Genomic DNA, 25,362 nt, shown 5'->3' with positions numbered 1-25,362 from the left:
GTATTTATGACAGACTCGCATTCTTTGATACCACCCTTTCAGTCCAGGGACGATGGATGGAGGTGGAACTTGTCATTGATCTCTCGTCAAGGTTGTCAACACCCTTTAATCTTCAACTCTACCAGTCGGCCAGTCGGCCATGCCATCTACACAATTCAGTAAGAAATGATAGAACATCTCGTGATGAAAAAAAAGAAATCATAGTTCATTCTAGCTCTAAAGAAGCATTCCCTAGCTCATATAAAGTTCGGGAGTTTTTGGGGGGAAAAGCCAGCGTACGTAAGATAGTTCGGAGTAGAGTTTTTTTCATCATGAATCCAGACCCGAAACACGAGGGGATCTCAGGCAGCGATTGTGGCCGCATGTTATTGAAGTGAGAAGAGGTATAAGACCACAAAAGTGGCAGATCGTTAACCAGCACAAAAATCGGATCATAGCTTGCCCTGGAGATATTGGTTGTTCTTCAACCAGGTCTTGACATCCTCACGGTCCCGTTCCAGCCAGTTAACCTTGGCCCGGATAGCATCCAAACTCTGGGAAACAGCACGGTCGTAGCCCTGCAGTAAGATAGGTTAGTATTGCCAAGCAGGTAGCGTGGAGAGCACACGAGTCAGACTTACCTTGGTATCCTTGGAGCCGAAGAAGTCTTCGACCTCCTTCAGCTGAGCCTCAGTGCTGAAGGAAGACGCAGAGATCTGAACCACGGAGCCCAGCATACCGAGCGAGGGAGGCAGGCGCTTGTAGATGGCGTCCCAGTTCTCCTTGATCCAGTTCCAGCGGGCCTCAATACCAGTGACGTGGCTGCGAAGACCAGCCAGGGGCATGTAGATGTCCTGGCTACGGACCTCATCACCCATGGCCAGGCCGAGAGTGCGCTGGACAAGAGCGGGGTCCTCTGCGACACCGAGGCAGCGCAGAGCGGTGGTCTTCTCGTCAGAGGTGGGAGCTTCACGGAAGCGCTTCAGAATGACATCGTATTCCTTAGCACCGCCGTACTTGAGAACAATGGTGAACACATTGCCACGGATGTTGGGGTGAATGGCAGAGTGATCACCAGCAGCGAAGCGAGCGAGCATATCCTGAGCAGCCTTGATCACGACGGGATCGCCAGCGGTACCCGCACAGCCGAACAAGAGAGCCTTGAGCTGTTGCAGGATGTGTCCGTCGTTCTCGGAGAACTCCCAGCCCAGTTCATGGGCCTTGGCCGAGACAAGCTCACGCTGGAAAGTCTTCAAGGCGTCCTTGGTCTCCTGATCCTCGAAGATCCAGGAGCTGCGGACCGAGCCAATACGGGTCAGCATCTCGTTCCAGACAATGAACTCGGTTTCAGTGTCCAGACCCTTCAGCAGGGACAGCAGGCCAGACGTCCTCTGGTAACCGGAGGAAGCCAGAGCGCCGGAATCGGCGATGAGACCAGCCCGATCCTCGGTGGTCAAAAGTCCCTTCTTGGCAGCCTGACCCAGCTTGGTGAGACGCTCGGGGGTGTATGAGGTGCGGTAAATACCCGAGTGATCCGCGTTGACCTTGAAGAAGTCCAAGTCGGGCACCTTGAATTCAGCCTCCCGCTTGGTCAGCATGGTGTTCTCGTCGACACCATCCTTAGTACGCAGACCCAGCATGCATGGGTAGATAGTCTGGTCCTCTTCAGGACGGACATCGCCGGTACGCAGGAAGCGGTTCTGCTTCAGGTGAATGGAGGACGACTCCGGATTCTCAGTCACGCTAATGACGGGGAAACCGACGTTTTTCGTCCAGATATCCATAACAGTCTCGACGGGCTTGCCACTGGCGTCAGCCAGAGCAGACCAGAGATCACCAGTCTGAGTGTTACCAAAGGCGTGCTTCTTGATGTATGCGCGAACACCGTTCAAGAAGACCTCTTCACCCAAGTACTTGGAAATCATGCGCAACACAGAGGAACCCTTGGAGTAGGAAATGGCATCGAAGATCTGGTTAACCTCGTCGGCGCGCTTGACGGGGACTTCAATGGGGTGAGAAGAGCGGAGCGAGTCGAGGGACAGCGCGCTCTGCAGGTTGTCAATGACATATGACTGCCACACCTTCCACTCAGGGTAGAACTCATTGCAAGAGTACCACGACATCCAGGTGGCGAAGCCCTCATTCAGCCAAAGACCATCCCAGAAGTCCATGGTGACCAAGTTACCGAACCATTGGTGGGCCAATTCGTGCTGGACGGTCTCGGCAATACGCTCCTTGCGTGAGGCACCGCTGGTCTTCTCATCCAGCAACAAATCGACGATACGATACGTGATCAGACCCCAGTTCTCCATGGCGCCAGCACTGAAATCAGGCACGGCGACCATGTCCATCTTGGGGAGCGGGAATTCACTGTCGAACGCCTTCTCATAGAAAGCCAAGGTCCTGGCGGCGAGTTCCAGGGAGAATCGACCGTGCTCGATATCTTGATCGGGCGTGGCATACACACGGATGGGCACACGGAAGTTCTGGGTCTCCACATACTTGAGACGGCCCACGATGAAAGCAACCAGATAGGTCGACATGAGGGGGGAGGTATTGAACTTGACAGCCTTCTTGGCACCACCCTGAACGTCAGTCTCAGAGGCCACATCCATGTTGCTGAGGCAGGTCATGTCCTTGTCGGCAACCAAGGTGACTGTGAACTTGGCCTTCAAGGCGGGCTCGTCAAAGCAGGGGAACGCGCGGCGGCAGTCCGTGGGCTCCATCTGTGTTGACGCAATGTACTCGGTCTTGCCGTTTTCCTGGAAGGAGGACCGGTAGAAGCCGGCCATGTTGTCGTTCAGGATACCGGTGAAGGTGAGGGTGAGCTGAGCGTCACTGCCGGCGGAGAGCGCCTCCTTCAGCTGGACGGTAGCCACCTGGGTATCCTCGTTGATCACGACATTGCCCTTGGACTCGATCACAGCTCCCTTGTGGTGGACAGAGGCGGTGTGGATTTCGATTTCGTTGGAGTTGAGAGAAATGGAGCCTGTGTCTTCGTTGACCTGGAGACTGTACATGTGATATCAGCGTCGATGGTCATGGTGATGCAGCCATCTCCCGGCAGTAGAGCAAAGCGGAAAAACTTACTCGATCGTTACCGTGCCACTGAACTTAAATGTCTTGAAGTCTGGCTCTAGAGTCAAATCATAGTGGACTGGCTTGACGTTGGTGGGGAGGACCTCCCGGCCATGAACATTGGTCGAGCCAGAGGGCTCGTCGCGTCGTGAGCTGCACATTCTTCGATAGGAGCAGTAACGTTTGGATGAGTGGGAGAAAGGGGAGCGGGAGATGTGAGATTGGAGGGATCGAGGAGGGAACCGTAAGTTGCGAGCTGACGCTGATTGCGAGGCGGAGAGAAAGAGGGGGAGGGGCCTGGCGGATAGAAGCGGTGGCTTTGCGTGAAGCAACGCCCGCGTGGAGAAGCGACGCATCGGTGGGTTTTTCTCTTTTCCAACGGGCGAGGCGCCAAACCTCGGCACCTTTTTCGATTGGAGGCCGGACGGGCAATTGACGGAGAATCCAAGAGAAACAAAGAAACTAATATACACACACAAAGACCCAAGCGCCCATTAATATACAGAGATGTCGAAATGAATCAAAGAACGACTCCAACCAAGCCTCCAACTAAGGAAGACAAGCTTTGAAGGGCCAAACACGAACAAGGGGACCACCCGGCAGAATACTGCAGGCGGTAAAGAGCTCGGACCCACGTCCTCGATTGACCGCCTTTCACGGTGTGTTCGTCTCCCGCCTTTTCGTTCCGTTTCTTGGAGATTTTTTCTCTTTCACCTCACGCAAGTGTCCAAGCAGCGAAGGCCCCGATCATTCCACGGCAGTCGACTGTGAATTGTATCTTTGAAATCTCTTTTTCTCGATTACTTTTTTTTCTTGCAAGACTATGCACCAGTCAGTTTGAGGGGTCTATGACATGCAGCTTTTCAGCTGCTTTCCTGGATAGGCTTCCATAGAGGATTGGGACATTTAGGCTGATGCGTTATCATCAATTTGGTACGGAAACTATCCAATCGGCTAGTGGGCTCCCTGGAAGGATCGATTAGCCCTAGTATTTTTTTTATCTTACTTTCTCTTTCCTTTTCCTTATTTCAAATCGACTCCATAATAATTGGACCAATCGAATGTCACGATTCGAGCTGTGCGGAATTGCAACCTGCAGGGTACATCGTGCTTTGAACGCTCTTGAAATACTATAGATTCGAATCTAGATCTCTATGAATTCGCTGCTGAAGAATATGGCAATCGTGTAAACACGCTTCGGGACCAGCCGTCAGCATCCACGACAGATTCCTTGACCAGCACATACCCGCCCCATCGAGGGAGAAAAACTGCCCACACGACGTAGTAGAGCGCTCCCAAGGCAAACAACGCCAGAGCCACAACGCAATGCAAGTAGTACGGAAGGTGCTCGTATACATTCTGACCCTCATCTGGGGGCATGTAGGGCGCAATCACCAAGTAAATGTTCGACACGAGGAAGAAGGTGGTCACCGGGAGGGTCGCGCGAATTCCGGGACTCCAGTCGGGGAACTTGACGCTTTGATTGAGATAGATGTGGATGAGGCCCAAGGCGACGAAAACATTGACAATCGCCAGAGGGTACGAGATCAAGCTAAATCGTACACAGAGACAGTCAGACCCCGAGGGTTGTTTCCACGATCTGAAGACGAGCGCAAACTTACTTGAGCAGGAAGTTATATGCATCACCGGGAGGAGGCGCAAGCAGAATCACTGCGGATACAACGTAGTGCTCCAGAAGACCAGCAGCGGGCGAATGGAACGGCCAATTACTGGCGAAGAATTTTGAACAGGGCAATACGCCTTCTCGACCGAGCTCCTGGACGACTGCAGAGAGCAAAGTTGAGCCCCAGTTAGCACGTATTTCATATTGAAAATCCACCACATAAGGCCAAAAGAAGAGTGGAGATCAAGACGTACTTCGACCCTGCGAAAAGAGGACCGACAAGACATTCCCAAACGCAGACAGGGCCACAAAAACCGACATGACCCTCTCCGCTTGCTTGCCAAACATGTTGCCAAAGAACACGGCCGCAACGACGGTGCCCGACTCCAGCATGTCTTGTTTGGACACAGCAGCAAAGTAGGCAATATTGACGAGCATGTACATGACACCGACGCAGCCAATGGCAAGGGGTGCAGCAATCTTCAACGTGCGAACAGGGTTCTTGGTCTCGCTCAAAGCCTGGAGAGACTCGATGTCAGTTCCTCATTGAATTTGATCCCACCCCTAAAGAACAAGACCAAGACCAACTCACATAATTGGCGTTCGAGTATCCAGTGAATGACCAAATGACATTATACAGCGCCATCACCATACTGTATCCACTCCCTTGTGTGCCACTGAAGACATTACGGAAGTTATCTGGAGTCTCTGATCTGGTATGTCCCCTCAGAGCCGCCCAGCCCGACACAATGATAAACAGGACGATGAACAACTTGATGATGCCGAGCAGATTCTGAAGCCGAATGCCCCATTTGAGTGCAATTGAGTGGATCAGAAATGCAGCAGTCAGACACGCCAGTCCAATACATCGCTGATTCCATCGATCGACCTCCACTTCAACAGCATTGAGGATATACTGTCCAAAGACCACACTGTTGCTTGCCGACCAGCCGAGCAGAAAGGCGTACGCGGCAAACATGGCCGTCACCAGAAACTTGGGCTTTCGGTAGACATATTCCAGATAATTCTTTTCGCCACCATTTCTGAAATACACGAGTCAATACCGGGTTGGACTTGCTTCCCAATTCCATCGTGAAACTCGTGTGAGAGAAACCTACTTGGGAATCGCCGTGCCCCATTCAAGATAGACTGCTGTTCCGGCAATGGCCACCACGGTGCCAATCCCCCACATCAAGAGTGATAGACCAACACTGCCCGTCAACGCCAGAATGGTCCCCGGCGTTGCGAAAATACCGGTTCCAATGACGCGGTTGAAGATGAGCAAGGTGGCACTGAAGACACCCAACTGTCGGCGATTTTCAGGAGATGAATCAAAGACATGGCCTTCATCTGATGCGTGCAAAATGAAAGGAAAGACCCCTTGGGCATGATTAGTGACACTGATCTAGTCTCGTTGACATTCTTCATCAAAGTGACCGGGGTCACCTTGCAGAGACTGACATAATTCGGTGAAGCCATCCGCAGCCCTTGGCTCCTCGTCCAGATCCGCATGTTTGAGCGGCGTCCGTTCTGTGATGGGGTACCCCGCCATTTCAGGTAACCGGGGATTTCCAACTCCACTGGCAATTCCCTCGATGGGGAAGACAAGCGTATATAAAAGGGTCACGCTCACGAGCTCGTGCTTCAATGTCGATTATATCGATCCGTCATGAAATTCATCCTTATCCTACACAAAGTAGCACTGACCGAGGCGATCCCTCCCCGACCGATGATGTGCTCGCACCAAAAATGGTGCAATCCTTATCAGCAAGGCACACTAAGGCTGTAGATAGTTCGATACTCCACAGTCTCATCTGCCAGCATTGAACTTCAATACAGCCAAGCACTTGAGGAAAGCAAATACTACAGAGGTTGTTGGATATTGAATTCAAGATCGCGAAGGTCTTGAAAATGTCCCTCTTCATCCGTTTGCTGAAATGCTAGATCACTGCAAGGTACAGCTTGGGGAGTGAGGGACTCTTTACTGACTTCCAATCTTCTTGCGTTCTCCCAGCCTGGTGCAAGCAGAGGCCATATGATCCATATGTCTCCAAGGTAGAAGAACATCCTACAGAATTTTGCTGTCGTTACCTACCACATCGATAAAACGAGATGTGGAAAGCCTTCCACGTGGAATTGGCCCGATGTGCTTGTAACGATGGTCGACAAAATCTAGACCGAACGTTCTCACGGCCAACTGGACGGGTGAAGAATGGTGGAAAACATCATTGCAGTCAACCTGTAAGGTCCTTCTCGAGAAGCATTGGAAGGGTTCCGATGCTTTTTCGCCCCGGTCTAGATCACTGTCGTCATGTGGAACCTAGTGGGCGCACACCAATTGAACGCCTCATCCTGACGTTTCGATTGCAAACAGCTGTCCAAGGTTCAGGTGAGAAGATCAGAGGGTTCATCTACAGATTCTTGCCAAGGGAGAGAATACCCACGCCGCTGTGGGATGTCCATGGATGCCAGTCGAGCTTGATCGTCAGGAAGACCTACACGACGGGCCATTACGGATCGGTTGTCCTGGGCAGGAACACAAATCAGACGAGAATAGTTCACTGAGACTCTCAGTCCAGATGTACAGACAGGTATTATGGACTCCCCAAGATCCTTCCAGGTGCAATCCACAGAGTAGATAGACTATGGTATCAAATCATGTCAATTCGTCACAAGAGATAACAACTCTCATCTAATCTCGCATCACATGTAATCCATTCTCGTAATCCATGCCCGACATTCACCGTAAACTCCATGACCTTGCACATCGTACTTGAGCGCGCCAGCGAAATGGAGAAGGAAATCAATCAGTAAAATCACAGTCTCGCAACGGCGCCATTCGAAAAAAAAAACCAACCCACAGAAAAAAAAAAACCAACCCACAGAGAAAAAAGCAAATCCGAAAAAAAGACAAACAGGATGAAAACAAGCCCAGTAAAAACCCAGGATGACGCATGAACAAGATGGACTATGAGAAGCATCCGGAAAGGACAAAACGCGTTCCTCCTCCAGATGGAGATGGTATGTATAGCACAGAACACCCCCAAAATTTTCAACAGAATACACCTTGAGGAATAGGAATGATCAACATCAATTTCAAAAGGCGGGTGTGTCAAATCGAGCATCTCCGATATCAAAGGGAGAGAGTGGAGAATGAAAAGAAGCCGGATGAGGGCATGGGCTCCAGGCAGACGAGCCCATTAACAGAATCATCGAGGCGGCGTTGCTCCGGTCGCATGCGCCACGGGCACCAGGTTGGACGACGGAAATCTCCCGCTGGTCATCGTCGGGGTGGCAGCTGAAGGTCGCTTCGAAAGAATAACCAGCTTCTTCCGAAGAGCGGCGAGCCGACCTCGCATGCTAGATACCACTATTTCCCCTCCCAAAGTCAGCAACCTTGCTGCAGACTGTACAACAGGAACACCAAACATAGATGAGGGAGAATCAACTTACACTTGACGATCACCTGTCGATCTTCCCCCTCCAAGCCTTCGACGGTCCTCTTGTCGGCACTCTGGGATGATTGGCTTGTGGATTGGCCGGCGGAAGCCCGAAGGCCATCTTCTTCCAGCACCGCCTCCAGCATTCGGATAGCCGTCACATAGGCAATCTCGCATCCCGCGAGATCCTCGCCAGTCAACTCACTGATAGCCGCCGTGCGACTCATCTCCAGAGCGCGATCGTACATCAGCCTCTCAGCGGTCACACCGGGGCTCACGGCCACGTCGCCCGACCCGCTTGAGGCGACTGTAGACCCCGCGGCGTGGTTTCCAGGATGACTAGGGTGGTCTGGTGGCAGTCGCTTCTGATTCTCAATTAACTTCAGACGCACAAATTCGGCCTTTTCCAAAACCTCGTTGAACCGGCTTCGAACCCACTGGACGACATTGTTGATTCGAGCACCCGCAATGGCAGTATTGTCGTTGCGATGGGGAGCGTCACCGTAGCCATCCTCTCGGTTCTTTCGTGTCCACCAAGCACCAGCGATATCCATCGATCTTGCCAGTAGAGACAAGGCCTTGACGTAAAGCACCAGAGCCTCCTCGGATAGCGTGACAAGAGCGTCAACGGTCAATCCGTCGTCAGCCAGATCCTGAGGATCCTCATTTGAGACCGCAGGATCTGTCACAGCCGATGGAGCCAGCGGAATCAATTGCTTGTATTTGACCTCTGCAAAGCCATACACGACATCACTCCGCGTGGCGCATTCCTCAATGGTCTGAACCGCGCGGCAGTCTTCGTCAACGGTTGCGCTATTCTTGGCGCCTCCATCCCCCGTCAACATCAGGCTGGCTTGCGCCGCAGGGTAGGCGGGGAACGGATTGTAAGCAAGCGGAGGGGATCGGCCGCCTTTAGTTAATGCCAGCGGAGGCGAAAACCCCATTCCAAACAGACGACCGCTGGCCATATTGAGGGCCTTTGAAATCGCAGAAGTTGCAGATGTCGGACTTTGTCCGTACCTTCGCTCGTAGGAATGTTGACGCTGGTGGATCGAGTCTGCCCGAGCGCGGCTGGGGATAATCTGCATCGCCTTTGACGCAAAGTGCGGGGACGTCGACCCTGTCGAGGGAAGTCCCTGCGTCGTGGCACGTCGCGGCATAGAGCCCCCCGAACCGCGAGCAAGCCCGGCCTGGATCCGTGGGCTATGCGCCAACTCGTCCGCAAACGCGTTGACTTCCACGGCACGTTTCTCGACCACAACATAGTCGCGCTCAAATGCCACTTCTTGAGCGGCGCGCTCTCGTTCTTCGACAGTCTTCTCGACCCGGCCGACCTTGGGCGATGCAGCATGCGTTCTGCGACTGCTCCGTCGCTCCAGCGTGCCGGGCGGGCTGTCACGGGTCAGCGTCTCTTGACGGCCAGGGGCCGTGGCATGTGACACAGCGGGTGGCCGTTGAGGGGGCGTGTTTCCTCGTGGCATTTCTTTCACGACCGCCGAAGATGGACGATCGGCACTTCCCACGCGCTGCATGGGAGTCGCGCTGGGGGAGGTCTCTGACTGCTGCCGTGGCGGCTTCGGTCGATGAGATGGAACCAGGGTCCTTCGTTCCTCCTGGTCGGTGGTATACGGCAATTCTCTCGGAGAGTGATGCTCATTCGTCGGTGTTTTTACAGAGCGCTGATCCGTGCGAGCAGGCAGCAGCCCACGGGTGACATCTGCGGAGGGACGCCGGCGATCCTGGGGCAAATCGTCCGCAACGAGTCCTGGAATCGGATCCGTGATCACCTTACTCTTGAAAAACTCTGGGAAATTCAGTCTCTCCACGGGGTTGCGCTTCAAGAGACTCCGAATGAGCTTCTTCATGTCGTCCGATGCCGGGTTCTCTTCAGGAAAGCGTATTCGATCTTCCCCTTTTTCAATCTTTCGAAGCAACTCGACATGATTCGTCGCGCGAAACGGCGGCCGTCCAACAACCATCTCGTAAAGTACCGTGCCCACAGACCAAAGATCAGCCTCAGCACCGTACTTCTCGTATCGCAAGATCTCCGGAGCCATATAGAGTGGCGAGCCACAGAGAGTTTCGGCCAGGGAGGTCGCCGGTAAAGATCGTGCAAAGCCAAAATCAGCAATTTTGAGCATAGGGAGCGTCTCCAACCCCGTCATTGGTTCATAAGAGTCATCACTCCCTTTGTAGGGGACAACCTGTGCAGACCCGCTCTGGTACGAGGTAGGCGCGGGGCATAGTAAGAGATTCTGCGGCTTGATGTCCCGGTGGATGAGATCTCGTTCGCGCAGGAAATGCAGGGCACTGGATAGTTGTTTGAGGAAATGCCGCACGACCACCTCGTTGAGGGCCCCGCCGGGGGGATTGGGGTATTTGGCAATCATGTCCTTGGTGGAGGAATGATCGTATAAGGTATCTCTTTTCTTGATAAAGGCGGAGAGATCTCCAAGAGCACAGAATTCCATCACGAGATGGATATGGGATGTGGACTCATGGCAATCGATGAGTGCGACAATGTGTGGATGATGGAGGCCTTTCAAAATGTCAATTTCGGAGGAAAGGTTGTCTTTCAGTTTCTTGTTCAGCTTGGAGAGATTGACTGATTTGATGGCCACAAAGGTACGAGTTTTCTATACCGCGAGGGATCCCGAGCCATTAGTGATCTGTAAGCCACCCGGCATAGATGATGGTGATGGATATCTACTCACCGTGTGAACGCCCTGATAGACAGTGGCAAAGCTTCCTTGACCGATCTTGTTGTGTCGAGTGTAAGGACCGATGGCCATTTCCAGTCGAGGGGTCTCGCGTGACCGTCGTGGAAGTTGAGATGCCATGACTGCGGCCGCGTGGCTTCGCCACCGTGCGCTGATACTTTCCTAGACGACCCTCGCGGGGGAAGATATTGATAGCGTCGAATGCCACCTTTTGTACCCACCGACAGCTACCGCAGCAACGCTCGAAGTATTGTATCCAGCACGATGCCCATGGAGGGGAGGAGAAGGGAAGGGCCAGGGTGCGTGCGCGATCTTGAAGCTAGAAAAGCTCACAAAGCTCGAGACGGTGGAACACGATGAACACGGTCGAGCAGGGATTCAGGTTTAGAGGGTTGGAGGAGGGAGCTCGGAGCAGTGCTGTGGAACCTGCCTAGTCGGGTTGAACGTGTTTGCGCGAGGACGACCCTGTGCCTCCGAGCGACTATAGACCTAAGCAAACTTGGTGGAATAGAGTAAATGGCAAGAGATGATTACAAGGCGTTGGGTGCAGCACGACAGCGTGATGGATGACTAGGTAGGAGTATCCCGATTACCGCGACGTGACCAGGCGGTGGAGTGGTGATGTATAGATGCAGGTCGGAGTGGCTCGGTGTCGAGTATCGACTTGGGTGGGAGAGGAGATGGAACCACCGTCCAGTGAGCCAAGGAATGGTGGAAGACGGGAAGAGGGGGGGGGGGGGGGCGATGGGAGGAGGTAGAAGGGACGGAGAACCGCTGGTCTAATGAAGGCGGGAGATGATGTGATGCCTGGAGAGTCTGGAAAGGGCGGGACTGCTGGAGCCCAAAAGGGCGATCTCCAAGGGACCTCGAGGGCGTGTCGACGGTGCAGAAGAGTCGAGGATGGCTGCACGATGATTGGGGACCAGGGGGGGGGGGATGACCAGTTCCGACAGGCTTGATAGGCTTCCAACTGGGCTGGACAAAGTACGTTTGGTCCTCTGGGGGGCAAGACCCGCCGATAACGAGGATCACGACGATAACGAGTGACAGGCGCGCCGTCCAGGATCTACGGCAGGGCAACGAGGCGGTGAGCAGAGCGGTCGATCTGGATCACAAGTACCATGCGTCCTTCAGGCGAGAGCGATAAGATCCCGAGAGGGGAGCTGGTGCCGAGGTGTACAAGATGCCGGACTGAGATAGGGAGCAATGCGAGAGAAAGATGGGGAAGGAACCAGAATAGAGAGTGCCAGTATGCCACAGGGATCGGAGTCGGATTGGAATTGGAAGAAGGGGAAAAAGAAGAAAAGGAATCCAGTTTGCAGGAAAAGAGGAAAAGGGGACGCCAGAGCAGGAGGGCGATGCAGGTGCAGGCGCCCAGCTTGGGGCGGGTTATCGATTAGATAAGGCAGGAGATCGTGACCTATGGCGGGTCACGAGTCACGAGTCGTGGGTGAATGATTTCCATGTGGGACGAGACACTGGGAGTGGCATCGGGTGCGACTGGCACTGGGGGAGGTCGGGACTTTTTGCACGCTGTCCAGCACTGGGTACCGTGCTCCTTGACATCATCGCAGGCACGCTCATTCTTCTTCTCTTACCTGGCTGGAGAAACTGCGGTCGTCATGGTGCTGAATGGGATTCGGTCATGGATCCGATGATCCATCCCTCGAGCAGGCGGAGATTCAAACTCCTGCCAACAGCCTTAGCCTACAGTGCACTCGCGTTCGTCAACAGTGTAGATTGTATCTTAGTGGTCAATAGGGGACTGTCTACTCGATACGACTGTATACTCAAAAGGGAATCCCCGGGACCGTAGTGCTACGGAGGGCAGGCGTTCCACCTGGTGAGCAGCGTGGACGGTAGCAGCGATCAGCTCCCCCAGACTGTCGCTGGGCTCCACTCTCTCTCCATTTTGCCTCCCCTTCGATCCGAGATCGGCAGGCTCCCCGTGCTGCTGGGCAACGATAACTGCTGCAAAAGCTTATCGCCCCCCCAGGCAGAAAACTGGTTTTGAGGTTAGTTCCGTGAGGTGAGCCTCTTACGCCAATCCAATCCTTCAGGATGACTCAGAGCTGGCGGCTGGAGAGCATACCTAATCGAGAATATCCACCATCCATTGACGCGGCATCACTTGTCATTCGCTGCAACATTGCAAAGTATCGCACAGTGTCAAGCTACTCTCTTCGAACACGGGAGGTACTCTGAGGGGGAAGGAAATGTACATGGAGAGGGAGGGAATCGTCCAAGAATGGTCCAAAACGGTGCAAGATCATTCCGGCTTCTAGGACTGGCGGGATCATTGGGAACCGATTGAGAAATGAGCCAAACAGCCGTGGCCACGACCTCGGGGGGCCCGCGTCGCCCGCCTACACATAATCCCATCGGGGCTCCCTGAATGCTATCTGCACGATCAAAGGCCCAACCCCCGCACGAGCAACCACAGCACCACCGGCACGACAACGTTATCATTACAGCCAGTGAGGATGGCCTCGGTCGCGCTAGTACCGCTTGCTGCCAGAACGGCCTTACAGACCATCCAAACCCACGATGGAATCGAGAAGTCTGCCGTGTCCGCGACAGAAGTTCCGGTCATTGCCCATCCTCCCATGGCCAACCAGCCCCGTGCGACAAGCAGCCCACACGTTACAGCCACGACGAAAGCCACGCTGCCTTCAAGCGATTTACCTCCACCCCAGAACCACTTGAGGCGACCATAGCGACGGCCGATGAGCGAGGCGGCAGCGTCCCCCATCCCGACACAAATGACGCCGCTCACCATACTCACATCTCGAGTGGGAACCTCCCAACCCGCCCAGGGCCCATCGCCCGTGCGAGGAAGGTCGGACAGCGAAAGCCATAAGGGGATGGAGCAGCCGATCAAGAGGAAGATATGGGAGATAATCACCGGGCCCCGATGGTCGCGCCCGTCCACGTAGGGAGCCAGGAAGTAAGTGAGTGGGCGGGAGATGGGGGGAAGCTGTGATGCGCGAAAGAGGTCGAGCAGCAAAAAGACCGCCAGGACGAGGGCCAGAGCAAGGGCGCAGAAGGTCGGGTCAACGAAGATGGTGGGAAGAAACATGAGCACCATCATGCCGTGGAAAACCTTGCGCCGCGTGTCCACCTCGGCGATGGAACTGAGTTGGAAGACAATGGCGAGCCCGGTCACCAGAACAGTGACACAGTAGGCACACAGAAGGAGGCGAGTATTGGCAGGCCCAATATCTGACTGGCGCACGTGTTCGAGCCACCCCGCCCAGCACGAGGCATCGTGAAGAGTAGCATCGGGCCGTGGGGGCAATGGAATCCAATACTCGAGGTGAAGCATGAGCACCCAGAACCGAACTGCGGAAAGATTACCAAACAGGTAAGAAATTGCCCAGCCGAAAGGATCTTGGCCCAGGAGAGCCCGATCGGCGATGTATTTTCGAACCGGACCCAGAACAATTGCCAGAGTGATAGCGTAGACGTAAAGCGCATACAGCCACTTGCGGACCTGCGCTTGAGCAGCAGTCATGGACAAAAATGAGGCAAGCCCAGGCCCCATCATCTTTTTGCGTCGACCACCAGGTGTAGTGCGCACACGCTCATCTAGGACGACATCCCTAAATGACGAGATGGTATGTCGTCGCTGCCGACTCTGAAGCTGGGTATTTTTGCCAAAGGCCTGTTCGGCCGTCGTGTCGTCAACGGCCGATACAGGACCCGCAAACGACACCAAGGCACGGGCATCATGCGTACTCTTCGCTTTGCGCGGCCAGCTCGTCGTGCCCGGGCCGTCACTGTCCGATGCGGGCTCGTCGGACATCCCGGCACGACTCAATTTCTGGCAGAGCTTGTGGTCCATGAGATTAATGAATTTTCGCGGGTTGAATGAGCCGCTCGGGGATCGACGGAATTTCCACGTAGGAATGCGCGCCAGAGCTAATTCCCATCGAAGGACGTATCGACAGGTCGCGAAGAGGCACAGTCCACCAAGCCACAACAAGGCCTTGAGGATCTCCGCTTGAGGAGAGGCCGCAACCAAGTACAGATTGATGAGTGCGGTTGTCAGGAGTTGTAATTCGGCGGGTAACATGCTGGTTGTCAACAAAAAGTCTAAAGTGGGTATCAACGCTTGGTGTAAAGGAAAAAGAAGAAACAGGGATTCCGCGCTATGCCCACGGAGTGAGAGTGGCGTGAGTGATGCTCTGTCAAAGGACAGATATTCGGAGGCAAAGACCGGCGCCATCGTCACCAGCCAATGTGTCACGCTAAAGCCATGGATGCAGTTCTGTAGAGGAACGACCGGGGCCGGTAGCGAAGAGAGACTCAGAATCAGGTTAGGCATGATCAATTCCGGGGCGTGACATGTTAATGAGAGCGACACATAAATCGGAATCAGTACGGGATAAAGCAATGGTGCCGGATCAAAGCTTGAGGGTATGGAGAACAATGACCGTCGCGGATTGAGAGGCCATAGGCGCCACGTTCGACTTCTCGAGAACCGCAACAGGACAGGATGCGCAGTATACAATCCCACGACGGTGAGACCGTGGGTTGCCAGCTCTAGGTATTGTCAGTATCCTCTCTCTCGGGTCTGGCGAGTCGTTGGGAGCCTACCTCTCCTCCAAGCCCAAGCGATACGTCTTGTGTCTCCCGGGAGTAAAACAATCGCACCGACAGAGAGCAACAACGCCATCTCTGCCAAGCGTCGCATGATTTCAATGCGTCTCTGTCGCCTGAGCTGTTTCCGGGTCGCAATTTCATGCTCTATCTCTTCTGATGAGCTCCGCCGTGAGGCTCGCAGTGTCTGGCGCACAAACGACGGCCATTTGGGCAATGCGGAAAGCCAAGCGTCGGTATCCAGGTTGGCACCAGAGGTAGTCCCCTTTCGTGGTCGCGGCGGAGGTGCGGGAAGCCCCCTGAGGACCCCAGTGCTTTCATCGTCGGCCTCGGTCCCACTGTCGCTCGGCGTGCGCGATGATTTGGGGTACGTGGAGAGCGGCTGGAGGCGATCGCTTCGCTCGGAAGGGGTTCGGGAGACCGCAGGCCTGCTGCTGCGGTGATATGGATGGGGAGACCGGGTGAATTGTCGCAGATCTTCGGCGATAAGGTTCGAGCTGGATGCAGGCGTACTGCAGCGAGATGTCGCCTCCTCTTCCTCGTGGCCCCGCAGAGAACTCATGACAACATTCCTAGATTATCGAAGAGATCATACCGGAGCAGCAAAATGTGTATCGCAAAGAAAGAAGGTGCAGACCACAATCGAGAGTGATTTGGTCAGGAAACAAGTGCACACAGCTGCAAACCCGGCAATGGTCGAAGGCCGGGGATGAGATGTTGTTATCGTTCCTGAACGCGGAAGGGATTCAGCTTATCACATGTTCGGGAGGGCACGAGAGCTCCACCGAAGGCATATGACCGCCCAGCCACGAGACCCACTGAATGCCGAGGAGAGCAGGCGGCATGGGCGAGAGACTAGACATTTCGTTTGCAAGAATTTGCACATCACGAAGTCTTCCAGATGGGTGACTTCAGACGGTCAATTTAGAAATAGTAATCGGGGGGACTCGTTCCATATTCTATGTACAGAATTTTTCAACGGGAGTTCACCTCGCTGGTATTTGCATCTCTGTGCCATCAGAGCAGTTCCTCCTGTAGCACCAACCCAGCCACTAGAGGTCGCTCCTTTGAGCCCCAAACGGATCGACATGGAACAATCTGGCCGGGCCACAGGTCGTTTGGCAAGGGCAACGTAGTGTACAATACCGCCTGAGTTGTCTTTGGCCGCCGGCAATAGGACGTTACGAGAGACCGAAGTCTCTCAGTAGACGACGACTGCCCCTGCTCAAGACCGATTTCTATGCAGCGATACCGGTACTTCCCGTCTAACGTGCTTTCAACACTGTCGTCGGAGCTTCGTATCTTCACCTGGCAGCACCGAATGCCCAGGCCCTGCCACTCGATGTCACTGCCACGTGGAAGCTCATGCACCTCAACGGCTAGGAAGGGCGGAATGGTCGAGTCAGAATCATGTTCCAACACCGCAAAATCGGGAAGATTCCGCTCAACAACTTGAGGCTCTAGCTCCATCGCCCTACCTCCATACTTGATGTCCCAAGCATCCAGCTGCGGGCCTTCATCTTCATCATCTTCATCATCCTCATTTCCACGAGGCTTAGCATGAGCTTTCCGCCAAATCTCCCATGCAATATGAACTTGTGCTTGAATGTGCTCCCTGCCCGTCATGAAAGCGACAGCGCCCAGCCACCAATTCACTTGCATGGCCTCGCCAATTCTCCATAGATGTTGAAGAGCTAACGTAGCCCGCAGAGGGTAACCCTCGACACCTGGTTTGTCCTGGGCGATGATTTCCATCGAGGCCGGCTCGAGTGGAATCTGGCCTGCAATATAGACGGTTTTTCCCTCATCACGCAAAGGAATTGATATCGCTTGAGAGTAGGGGCCAATATTTGCAGGCGCCCAGTATGACCGTGATTGGACATGAAGACCCTCTCGCCAAGTGCGTGGACCTTGATCAACAACAATCGACACTGATACCTTCACATTCGCGGGGAGACAGTCTCCACATGCGACGGTCACCCGAGCTGGTGGATTGGGTTTCTTGAACATGGACACATAGAGCTTGTTCATCAGCGCAAAGTCGGCCATTGACTGCAGAAGGACCGTGGCGAAGACAATATCGTCTGTGGACCGAGGAACAGCTACGGAGTCCGGGGGGGATGTGAGTGCTTGTTGTATTTTCGCCACGATACCTTCCATCTGCTCCAGGGCACCAATGCCTGCTTCTGGCGCATTGATATTAGAGATGGCCCACGTGGACGAGGAGACTCGATGGTTCGCATCACCCAGCGACCAGGACGAAGAAGACACGGGCTGTCGTGAGGAGGATGGGTGTGACGCATCCGCAGGAACCGAAGATATCTCTTGCAAGACAGCTGAGAAAGGAGCATCCAGCAAAGCTGGCTTCCGAACATCTCCGGGCTGATGTTCCCTTTCGTCATCAGGTTTGGGGACACACTTTGCTCTTCTCAGCTTCAAATACGCCACACCTCCCTCGCCCATGCCCACAACCCTGCTTTCAATCTCAATCCTTTGCTTCCACAAGAACCGGGGCCCATCCAGCGCAAGGGTCTCATACTCTCCACCTTCTCCCAAAACCGCACCCCGGATGTCCTCTGGTGCTGCAAACCGACTCATGCCCTTGACAAGACGTCTCCGCACCCCCGACGCACCTGACACGTTCTCCCACAAAAACCCATCATCCAGTCCTCCCGAGGCAACCTTGATGATGCGTGCATCACATCCGCAAGCTGCCATATCCTCCAACAGCCCCGCCTGCGCAACAGCCGCGGGATCCGCGGTCCGCTCTGCGGGCGCAGGGAGCGAAGGGTACATCCACAACCAGGCCAGTGGTACAAGACCAAGTCGACCAGCGACATTTTCAATGCGCGTGCGCTGGTATGTGGACAAGATTGCGCCGGCTGAGACCGCATTGGCTTCCGGATGGGCCAGCATGATCCGGCGGAGGAGGGGAACAAGGGACTCGGTCTCATCTTCAATTTGATCCGAGGTGGATTCTGAATTTGAATCATCTTGTGTGTTCGTTTCCGCAGCCTGGTCGGCTGCATCATGCCGGTATACACGAGCAGTGTCGAGGGCACCACCTGTGATGGGGGCGCGGTAGAGGGGGATACCTAGTGCCGTTGCGTACAGTGGGATGATGCTGTGGCCAACGGTCTGATACATGAAACTGTCGATGTCCTCCTCTTCTTCCCCCTCCTCACCCCATCCCTCATCCTGGCCTTTGAGGTCTTCACTGGTGGGCCGTTGCTGCTCTTGGGGTTCACCACGGGACAATTGCGATCGTTCCTCAGGGTGCAGATTGGCCAAGGCGACCACTCTGTGTCCGTTCCGAATGCAATGAAGAATCGAGTACAACGAGTCCTTACCGCCGGAGATCAAAGCAATCACATTCAGCCCTGACACTGGTGACGAAGTGACCAGTGATTGTGACATACTGAATGTTCTTCTCAAGGCTATCTCAAACCCTTTCCTCTCTCCGTCTCCTTGACGGTGGAAATGCGATGTTCAGCGCTACCCTTTCCTTTTTTTTCTCCCTGTTCCCCGCCTGATGCTTATCGATAAGAGGTATACTCCAGTGGAAGACTATCAGCGGGGCCGTCCTTGCCCACACCAGTACAGCCTGACAGCTCGTCCGAGTAATTTGTCACAATGGTAATGAAGTCTCGATACGAAGACCACGGACCTTGTTTCGTAGGCTTTCCCACGGTTTTCTCTAGTTTGAAGATTCTTGATAGCAATGTCCACCACAGACTCAACAGCAGAAGCTTCTGATGTAGGCACAGAAGCGTACCGTAGCACGACAAATGGCTAGAGCTTGCGAGGTGTTCTTGACCAGGCTCTTGTTTGGTTCCTTCCAGATTGTAACGATAAATGGGCGAGCATACTGTACTCTGGAAGAAGTACACACTATTTTAAGGATCATAGGTAGGACAAAGTCAAAAGTGAACAGATTAATTTTGTACACGAATTGTGGCCGGCACAAGACTCGAAAAACGGTAGGAAAGAATGAAAAGAAGAAAAAAACACAGAAGCCTGCGAGGAGCAGATATGAAAATTACATCGAAAAAAAGATCAAACAAATGATGAGAGACACGGACAAGAATGCAAAGGTACTCATAGAGCACAGACGAAAAGAAGGGAGGAAAAAAAAATCACACAGAATCGGGTGAACCAAAAGAGTCGAAAGAGGGTAAGACCTTTGTGTTGCTAGACGCGCACCCAGCAGGCTGAATCAGCAATGTGATGAAGAGCTGATCTTGGCCATGGTGGTGATGCAAGAGCATGAGCAGCGGGAGACAAGACAAAGGAAACAAACCAAAACGTAAAAAAAAATTCAAAGTGACAAAGGAAATAAACACCGCCCCCCACCGCCTGAGACTGTGATGGCTGAGTGACCATCACAATTGCTCGATATTCCTTTTGTTCGAGGCTTTTGGTTTTCAGGACTCGACCACACGAGGAAGAAAGCCCCAAGACCGAAGCTCCGATGAATATCAATTGTCAGAAACAGGAGGGTCTTCCCACAGTCGCCCAATGATGCACCCAAGTTCCTTGTGGAATGAAGAATGTAAAAGAAACCCAAATATCCGTACACCGATGACCGTGTGTGATGCCACCACCAGTGTATAATGCCCGGACGCCAAACCCAACCAAAGACCACAACGGCACCAAGCCCCTCTCCGTCAATCAAAGGGAGATGGTGGCCGAAGATATGTGTGTATTATATATGCAATAGGAGAAAACTCCTGGTGTCATGGAAATCATCAGTAGCCGCATTGCGATAAGCTCAAAGGGCAAGCGAAAGGGACGAAGTCGTCCAGCTTAATCACGCTTGCGCTTCTTAGCAGCCCGACGATCCATGGCAGCGGAGTCCTCGGAATCCGTAGACTGGGCAGCCTCGTACATGACTCGCCCCAAGGCACCGGCGTCACGCTGGTCATCAAATGACATTCCAGCCTCCGAGGGATCCAAAACACCCATGACGACAGAGCCGCCGCCGTGAGTGCGAGCGTGTTGGGCGAGGTTGTCGCTGCGGGAGAACTTTTTGCCACACTCATTGCACTCAAAGGGTTTGTCTTGGGTGTGCAGAGAGCGGTAGTGGCGCTTGAGATGCTCTTGGCGGCGGAAGCGGCGAGAGCACAGGGTGCAGACAAAGGTTTTGGACGGGTCATCCGTCAACGACTGCTTGCGGCCGCGACGGTTAACGGAGACGGGGGCGGGTTCGGAGTCAGTGCAGGGAGAGCCTACAGATGGACCACTGCACTCAGAGTGCGCTCCAGCCATGGGCTTGACAGGCTCGTCTTCCATCTCCACATCAGAGTTCTTGCGAGCACTCTTGCGGCTGCTGCGCTTCTTCGACTTGGTCTCGGGCTGGTCGAGTTCCTCGGTTTCGCCAATCTGGTGCCGAGTTGACTCGGTCCACTCAAATGTGGGGAGGCCGCTGGGCACGAACACATCGTGGTCGTCAGAGTCTTCGAGACTGTGCTCACTCAAGAATCCATCATCCTCAATGATGTACTGTCCCAATCGCTGGCGCTTGCCGCCGAGGTACGCAGCGCTGGTAGCCGGGTGGAACTCAACCAGGCGGTTCAGTTCATCATCGGAGTCTAGGTCAGAGAAGCTGTCAAAGGTGGGCAGGACACCCAGGGGGTCCTCGGTGGAAGCAGTGAAAGAGGGGGAAGGGTTCTCGTTCACGGGCAAGGTCAAAGAGGCGCTGCCCAAGACCGCGCGAGGGGCCTCCTCATCGCAAGTCAACGTGGGCAGAGGAGGAAGATCTTGAGGAGCGTGGACATTCACCGAGGGCTCAACGGTGAGCTGGCGGGGATCGCAGAAGTTGGAGTTGATAGAGCTCACTGAACCGACGGTCAACGCCTGGGAGTGAGTGAGGAATTCGGATGGGACAGGAGAAGGAGACGGGGAGAGCGAGGGGCAAGAGGTTGCCGACAGAAGATCAGATGTCTGGCTGGCGTTGAGTGAAGGCGGGTGGATGAACACTAAAGGAGCCGCATGGCATTAGTCTTTTTGCTCGGGCCGAAAGTATTTGAGATACTTCTGTCCGGACATGAATCTTGAAACACACCCCCTTGCATGCCATATGTATTATCTGCATGCGGGCAGGGTCCGTGAAACATGACGTCTCGCAAAAAAAAAAACATATGGACTTACCAGGTGTCATGGGCGGGGAATCACAGCGGGACCAGTCTGAACTGGCCAGAAGCTCGGTGTGCACGTCACCCTCACATCCTTCCTTAACACCTTCGACCTTGTCGAAACAAAAGAAGCTCTCGTGAACGGGAGTGTTCAGGCTACCGTTGGCCGAGGGAGGGCTGCTGACCGAGCTTCCCGAGGTGGACAGAGGTGGCGTTGAAGGAAACGTGTACATCTCGCCATTGATGAATCGGGTATCAATAGGCATCAACGCAGGGGATCCTTGCTGCACAAAGATGGCAGGCTTGATTTGCGAAGGTTGCGGCGAAGCAATGGGAGTCATATTCATACCCGCTGCGCCACGGAAGGCATTGGTGGTAGCCATCTGATGCATGTTCATCACAGGCTGTGTTGAGTAAATTTGCTGGGTCTCCGCGCATTGCTGGCCGGGAAACTGCATTTGCCCGAAGTACGACATATCCTGTGGTTGGCTGCCATAAGAGCCCTGCTGGGAAGTGGCATCTGAATAATATCCATAGCTAGGTTGGTTCTGGACCGGAGTCGAGTTCACGGTGTATGATCCGTCCATGGTGGGTGGTCTAAAACTTCCAAGTCAGTCCAGTGATTCAGCGGCTGGGGTTCCATCGTTCTTCCGACAAAACGACTGAAGTACCGGAGGTGTCAACTGAAATCTCAGGCTCTGGTGAACGTACTGTGCAAATGTGGGCGAAGTCGCGCCGAAAATTCAGTATTAGGTACGATGTAGGTTGTTCAGATTGATGAGTGTCGGAGCCTGCGGTATTGTTGCGGGTGCAGATTGACGTTTGAGGCGATTGGTGTTCTTTTTGTTGGTTGATAGGAGTCGAGGTACCCAAGGTCAAAGGAGTGTGACGACCCAAAGAGGTGATTAAAGTGTAGGTAGATGTAGAAGTGCGTCGAGTCTTACAATCCCAATGGAGAGGGTGGGGTGAAGACACTTGTGTAAAGGAAGGACAGACCTTAGCAAAATGCTCAAGGAAATTGGAGGAAGTGAGAGTGATTTGAAGGAATGAAATATCACGAAGATGCAGAAAGTCTTCCAAACCCAAAACGGTCAAAACACGGTCTGGGCTAGTAGGGAAAGAAATATGTATCGAAGTGAGGAAAAGTGAGGGGGTTAAGAAAAAGAAATTAAATAAAAAGGACGAGGGAAAATAAAAGAAAGACAGAGCCGATGATAGGCAACCCGGGGAATATGAGTGAGTGTGAGAGAGAGAAAAAGAACGAGATAGACCAGAAGGGTGACGCTGTGGATAAAAAGAGTGATCTGCTTGTGCTATTTTCTGTACTTGCCGGACTCACTAGTCCTGGCGGTCATGGAGCGAGTGGGCCAGGAACGGGGTGCATTGAGTGGGCGGGGGCAAAAAATAGATAATAAATCTACCAAAAAGGAAAATCCAAGCTCGCAACAAAAAAAAAAAGTTTCAGGACAGCAGAGATTAAATCAATAATTATAGACAGCTTACACTGAATGGGTTAGAGGGGGGCAAGAGGGCGAGGTGGGAAGGATTGTATGACATTCAGACAGAATTCCAACGAATAATTTCTCTGATTGCCCAGATTTAGGTGGACTTGATGGTGTTGTAGATTAATGAAAAACGGGGATAAGTTTTTCTTTTTTTTTTTGATTTCCCCTCCTGGTATTTCTGGTGTGATTTATGGTTTTGTTTTTTTTTTCGGAGTTTCGGGTTGGGTGGTGTGGAAATCTATCTTTTGAATTTGAGCCATACCCAAAGGGGAAAAAGTAAAATAGAATGAATTCGGGAATTTCAGCGGTTTCGCGTGTCTCAGTGTGAGATGTGGATGGAGCACTGGGACTTCCGTGTCCTGTCCTCCGTACGGGGAACACTGTGGGCTCGTGGGCAAAAAGTTGGGATGCGGTGTACCACCGTACGGTAACTTCGGGTGGTTCCCCAAGTCGCACTGGACTGAGGCCAGTCTGGGGCGTGATTGGCAATGACACTGGTCCCAGTGCACCACTGCACACTGCACACCACCGAGGACGAGAAAATTGTGGTCAAGAGATGAACTGAAACGGTACATGACGCCATCTAGAGTGATTCCTATGAGATAGCAGTCCATCGATGATCGACAGTTCTCTTGAGAGATGATCAATCCCGAATAATCTGTCCTCGGTTGTATACCTCGGGACCTACAGTACGCTTTCTCTTTCCTCTTCATCGCGGCAGCGATTCAGGAAGAGCCATTACGAGAATCAGGAACACCACGGGGCAAAATAAAAATAAATAAAAATAAAAATCGTGGGAAGGAAAAACCGAGAGCACATCAATGCAGTCGCGGTGGAAGAGAGGACAAAGAACCCCAAAAGACCTCCAATCGCAATGAGCGATCAGAGCGGGGCATGCTGCGAATTAGCGTGGAGAGCAGGTACCGACTCTTCATCTGAATGGCTGAATGGACGGTTGGCCTCGCGCCAAAAGCACACCAAGAGGACCTTTCGAGCACTATGATGCGGCCGGACGGCTAGCATGGGTTGAGGCCTGTCCATGTGCGGACCATACTACGAAAACGATTATTGGCGATGAATACCCTTGCCTATATTGCTCTCGTGGCTGGATGCGAAAGGCATCTCGCAAGAGAGTGCAAGTGATCTTGACAATCCCAAGGTCTATTCACAAAATTGGGGTCTGCACTGAATATGGTCAGAGTCCTGGGCAGTCGGGACAGACACTGTAAGTGAAGGCTACATTATCCGACGACGGTGCTGGTCTGCTGGAGGTGGGAGGACACCGGCGGACACTACTGGCCTCTCTGGCACGCTGCTACACCGAGTTTGGGCAAAAGGTCCACATCGGTCAACAAGCCCAAAAGAGAAGTGGAGCGGCACGGTGCAACTCTGAAAATGCGGAGAGGCAGATGAAGTGCACCAGTGGAAGAAGGCAGAGAGAAAACAGACGGGGGAAAGAGGCTGTGCCACGGCGATGGTGTGTGGAAAGCTTGAGACCAGAAAATGGAAATAATGCCTCTGACTACGACTCGCCTCTCCCATCTGGCTGTCTGAGAGAGGACAGGGTGGTGATTATTGGCGCATGAATATCTGTGAAGCGGGAGGTGGCTGTCCGCCTGTGGTGAGATAGGATCGGAGGACGGGTCCTATCAGGCTTTCATCCATGGGCCTTATCTCTCTGCCGCGGCGCTGATACTCACGACTCTCGTGGTGGGCGCTCCAGAGTCGAGACATGACACGATCAGGTGGGCTCTGGGACCAAAGGTCCCAGCTCGAACCCGTGTCCAGTTGTCTGCCCTCTACTTGGGGTCTCCCGCATGCTCGGTCGCTGTATGGACCGCCAGGCCATGACCATCCCATCGTTTCTTCCCGCGTCCTCTTCCTCCTTCACCCGGCGGAAGGTCTCGAGGAAAGGGTGTGACCGCACGGTGGAAGACAATTGGATCCGACCAACGGTTGACAGCGGCAATCATTTGCTCTTATCGGTGGTGCGCAAAGTGCTCTGAGGTGTGGAGTGGCTTCACGGGTTTGACTGGCTCCCTCTGGTCTCTGGGCAAGATCCTTTTTTACTCGGTGAAGATCAAACCACCGGGCATCCACCGACCATAGCGCCCCACGCGCGTGCCGTCTCGTCATTTCTCTGCCAGGGCAGCAACTGTCTATCGTTATATCGGCTTCCAGTGGGAGAGATCGACGGCCCATGATCGCACGGTTTGGTCCTAGTGCTGCTTTTCTCGGGTCCCCAGCATCGTCGTACAATATGTGTGATCTCCATCACCC

The 25,362-nt window shown here is 53.6% G+C and overlaps 6 protein-coding genes across 6 annotated transcripts; all 6 read right to left on the bottom strand.

Moving 5' to 3' along the window:
- Positions 1–431: 431 nt before the first annotated feature.
- On the bottom strand, positions 432–3,218 carry POX_b02466 (Aminopeptidase 2; the record flags this gene model as incomplete). Its single annotated transcript, XM_050111379.1, has 3 exons — positions 432–557; positions 621–2,991; positions 3,070–3,218. The coding sequence occupies 3 exons, from the start codon at positions 3,216–3,218 to the stop codon at positions 432–434; spliced, it is 2,646 nt and encodes an 881-aa protein (XP_049971725.1).
- Positions 3,219–4,209: 991 nt separating this feature from the next.
- Positions 4,210–6,233, bottom strand: POX_b02465 (High-affinity methionine permease; the record flags this gene model as incomplete). The annotated part of the gene is made up of 6 exons (XM_050111378.1): positions 4,210–4,609; positions 4,680–4,842; positions 4,936–5,200; positions 5,274–5,724; positions 5,800–6,061; positions 6,143–6,233. 6 exons carry the CDS (start codon positions 6,231–6,233, stop codon positions 4,210–4,212), a joined length of 1,632 nt encoding a protein of 543 aa, XP_049971724.1.
- Positions 6,234–7,890: 1,657 nt separating this feature from the next.
- Positions 7,891–10,961, bottom strand: POX_b02464 (Serine/threonine-protein kinase atg1; the record flags this gene model as incomplete). The annotated part of the gene is made up of 3 exons (XM_050111377.1): positions 7,891–8,051; positions 8,135–10,757; positions 10,836–10,961. The coding sequence occupies 3 exons, from the start codon at positions 10,959–10,961 to the stop codon at positions 7,891–7,893; spliced, it is 2,910 nt and encodes a 969-aa protein (XP_049971723.1).
- Positions 10,962–13,251: 2,290 nt separating this feature from the next.
- POX_b02463 (uncharacterized protein) lies at positions 13,252–16,005 on the bottom strand (the record flags this gene model as incomplete). The annotated part of the gene is made up of 2 exons (XM_050111376.1): positions 13,252–15,386; positions 15,441–16,005. 2 exons carry the CDS (start codon positions 16,003–16,005, stop codon positions 13,252–13,254), a joined length of 2,700 nt encoding a protein of 899 aa, XP_049971722.1.
- Positions 16,006–16,460: 455 nt separating this feature from the next.
- On the bottom strand, positions 16,461–18,860 carry POX_b02462 (uncharacterized protein; the record flags this gene model as incomplete). The annotated part of the gene is made up of 1 exon (XM_050111375.1): positions 16,461–18,860. One exon carries the CDS (start codon positions 18,858–18,860, stop codon positions 16,461–16,463), a length of 2,400 nt encoding a protein of 799 aa, XP_049971721.1.
- A 1,389-nt stretch (positions 18,861–20,249) lies between these two features.
- On the bottom strand, positions 20,250–22,164 carry POX_b02461 (C2H2 finger domain transcription factor sebA; the record flags this gene model as incomplete). The annotated part of the gene is made up of 2 exons (XM_050111374.1): positions 20,250–21,421; positions 21,594–22,164. 2 exons carry the CDS (start codon positions 22,162–22,164, stop codon positions 20,250–20,252), a joined length of 1,743 nt encoding a protein of 580 aa, XP_049971720.1.
- Between the last annotated feature and the right edge of the window lie 3,198 nt (positions 22,165–25,362).

Source organism: Penicillium oxalicum, chromosome II, assembly GCF_001723175.1.
Source record: "Penicillium oxalicum strain HP7-1 chromosome II, whole genome shotgun sequence".
NCBI classification, from domain to species: domain Eukaryota; kingdom Fungi; phylum Ascomycota; class Eurotiomycetes; order Eurotiales; family Aspergillaceae; genus Penicillium; species Penicillium oxalicum.
The sequence above is the reverse complement of the archived record's forward strand: the minus strand, read 5'-3'. Positions and strand labels throughout refer to the sequence as shown.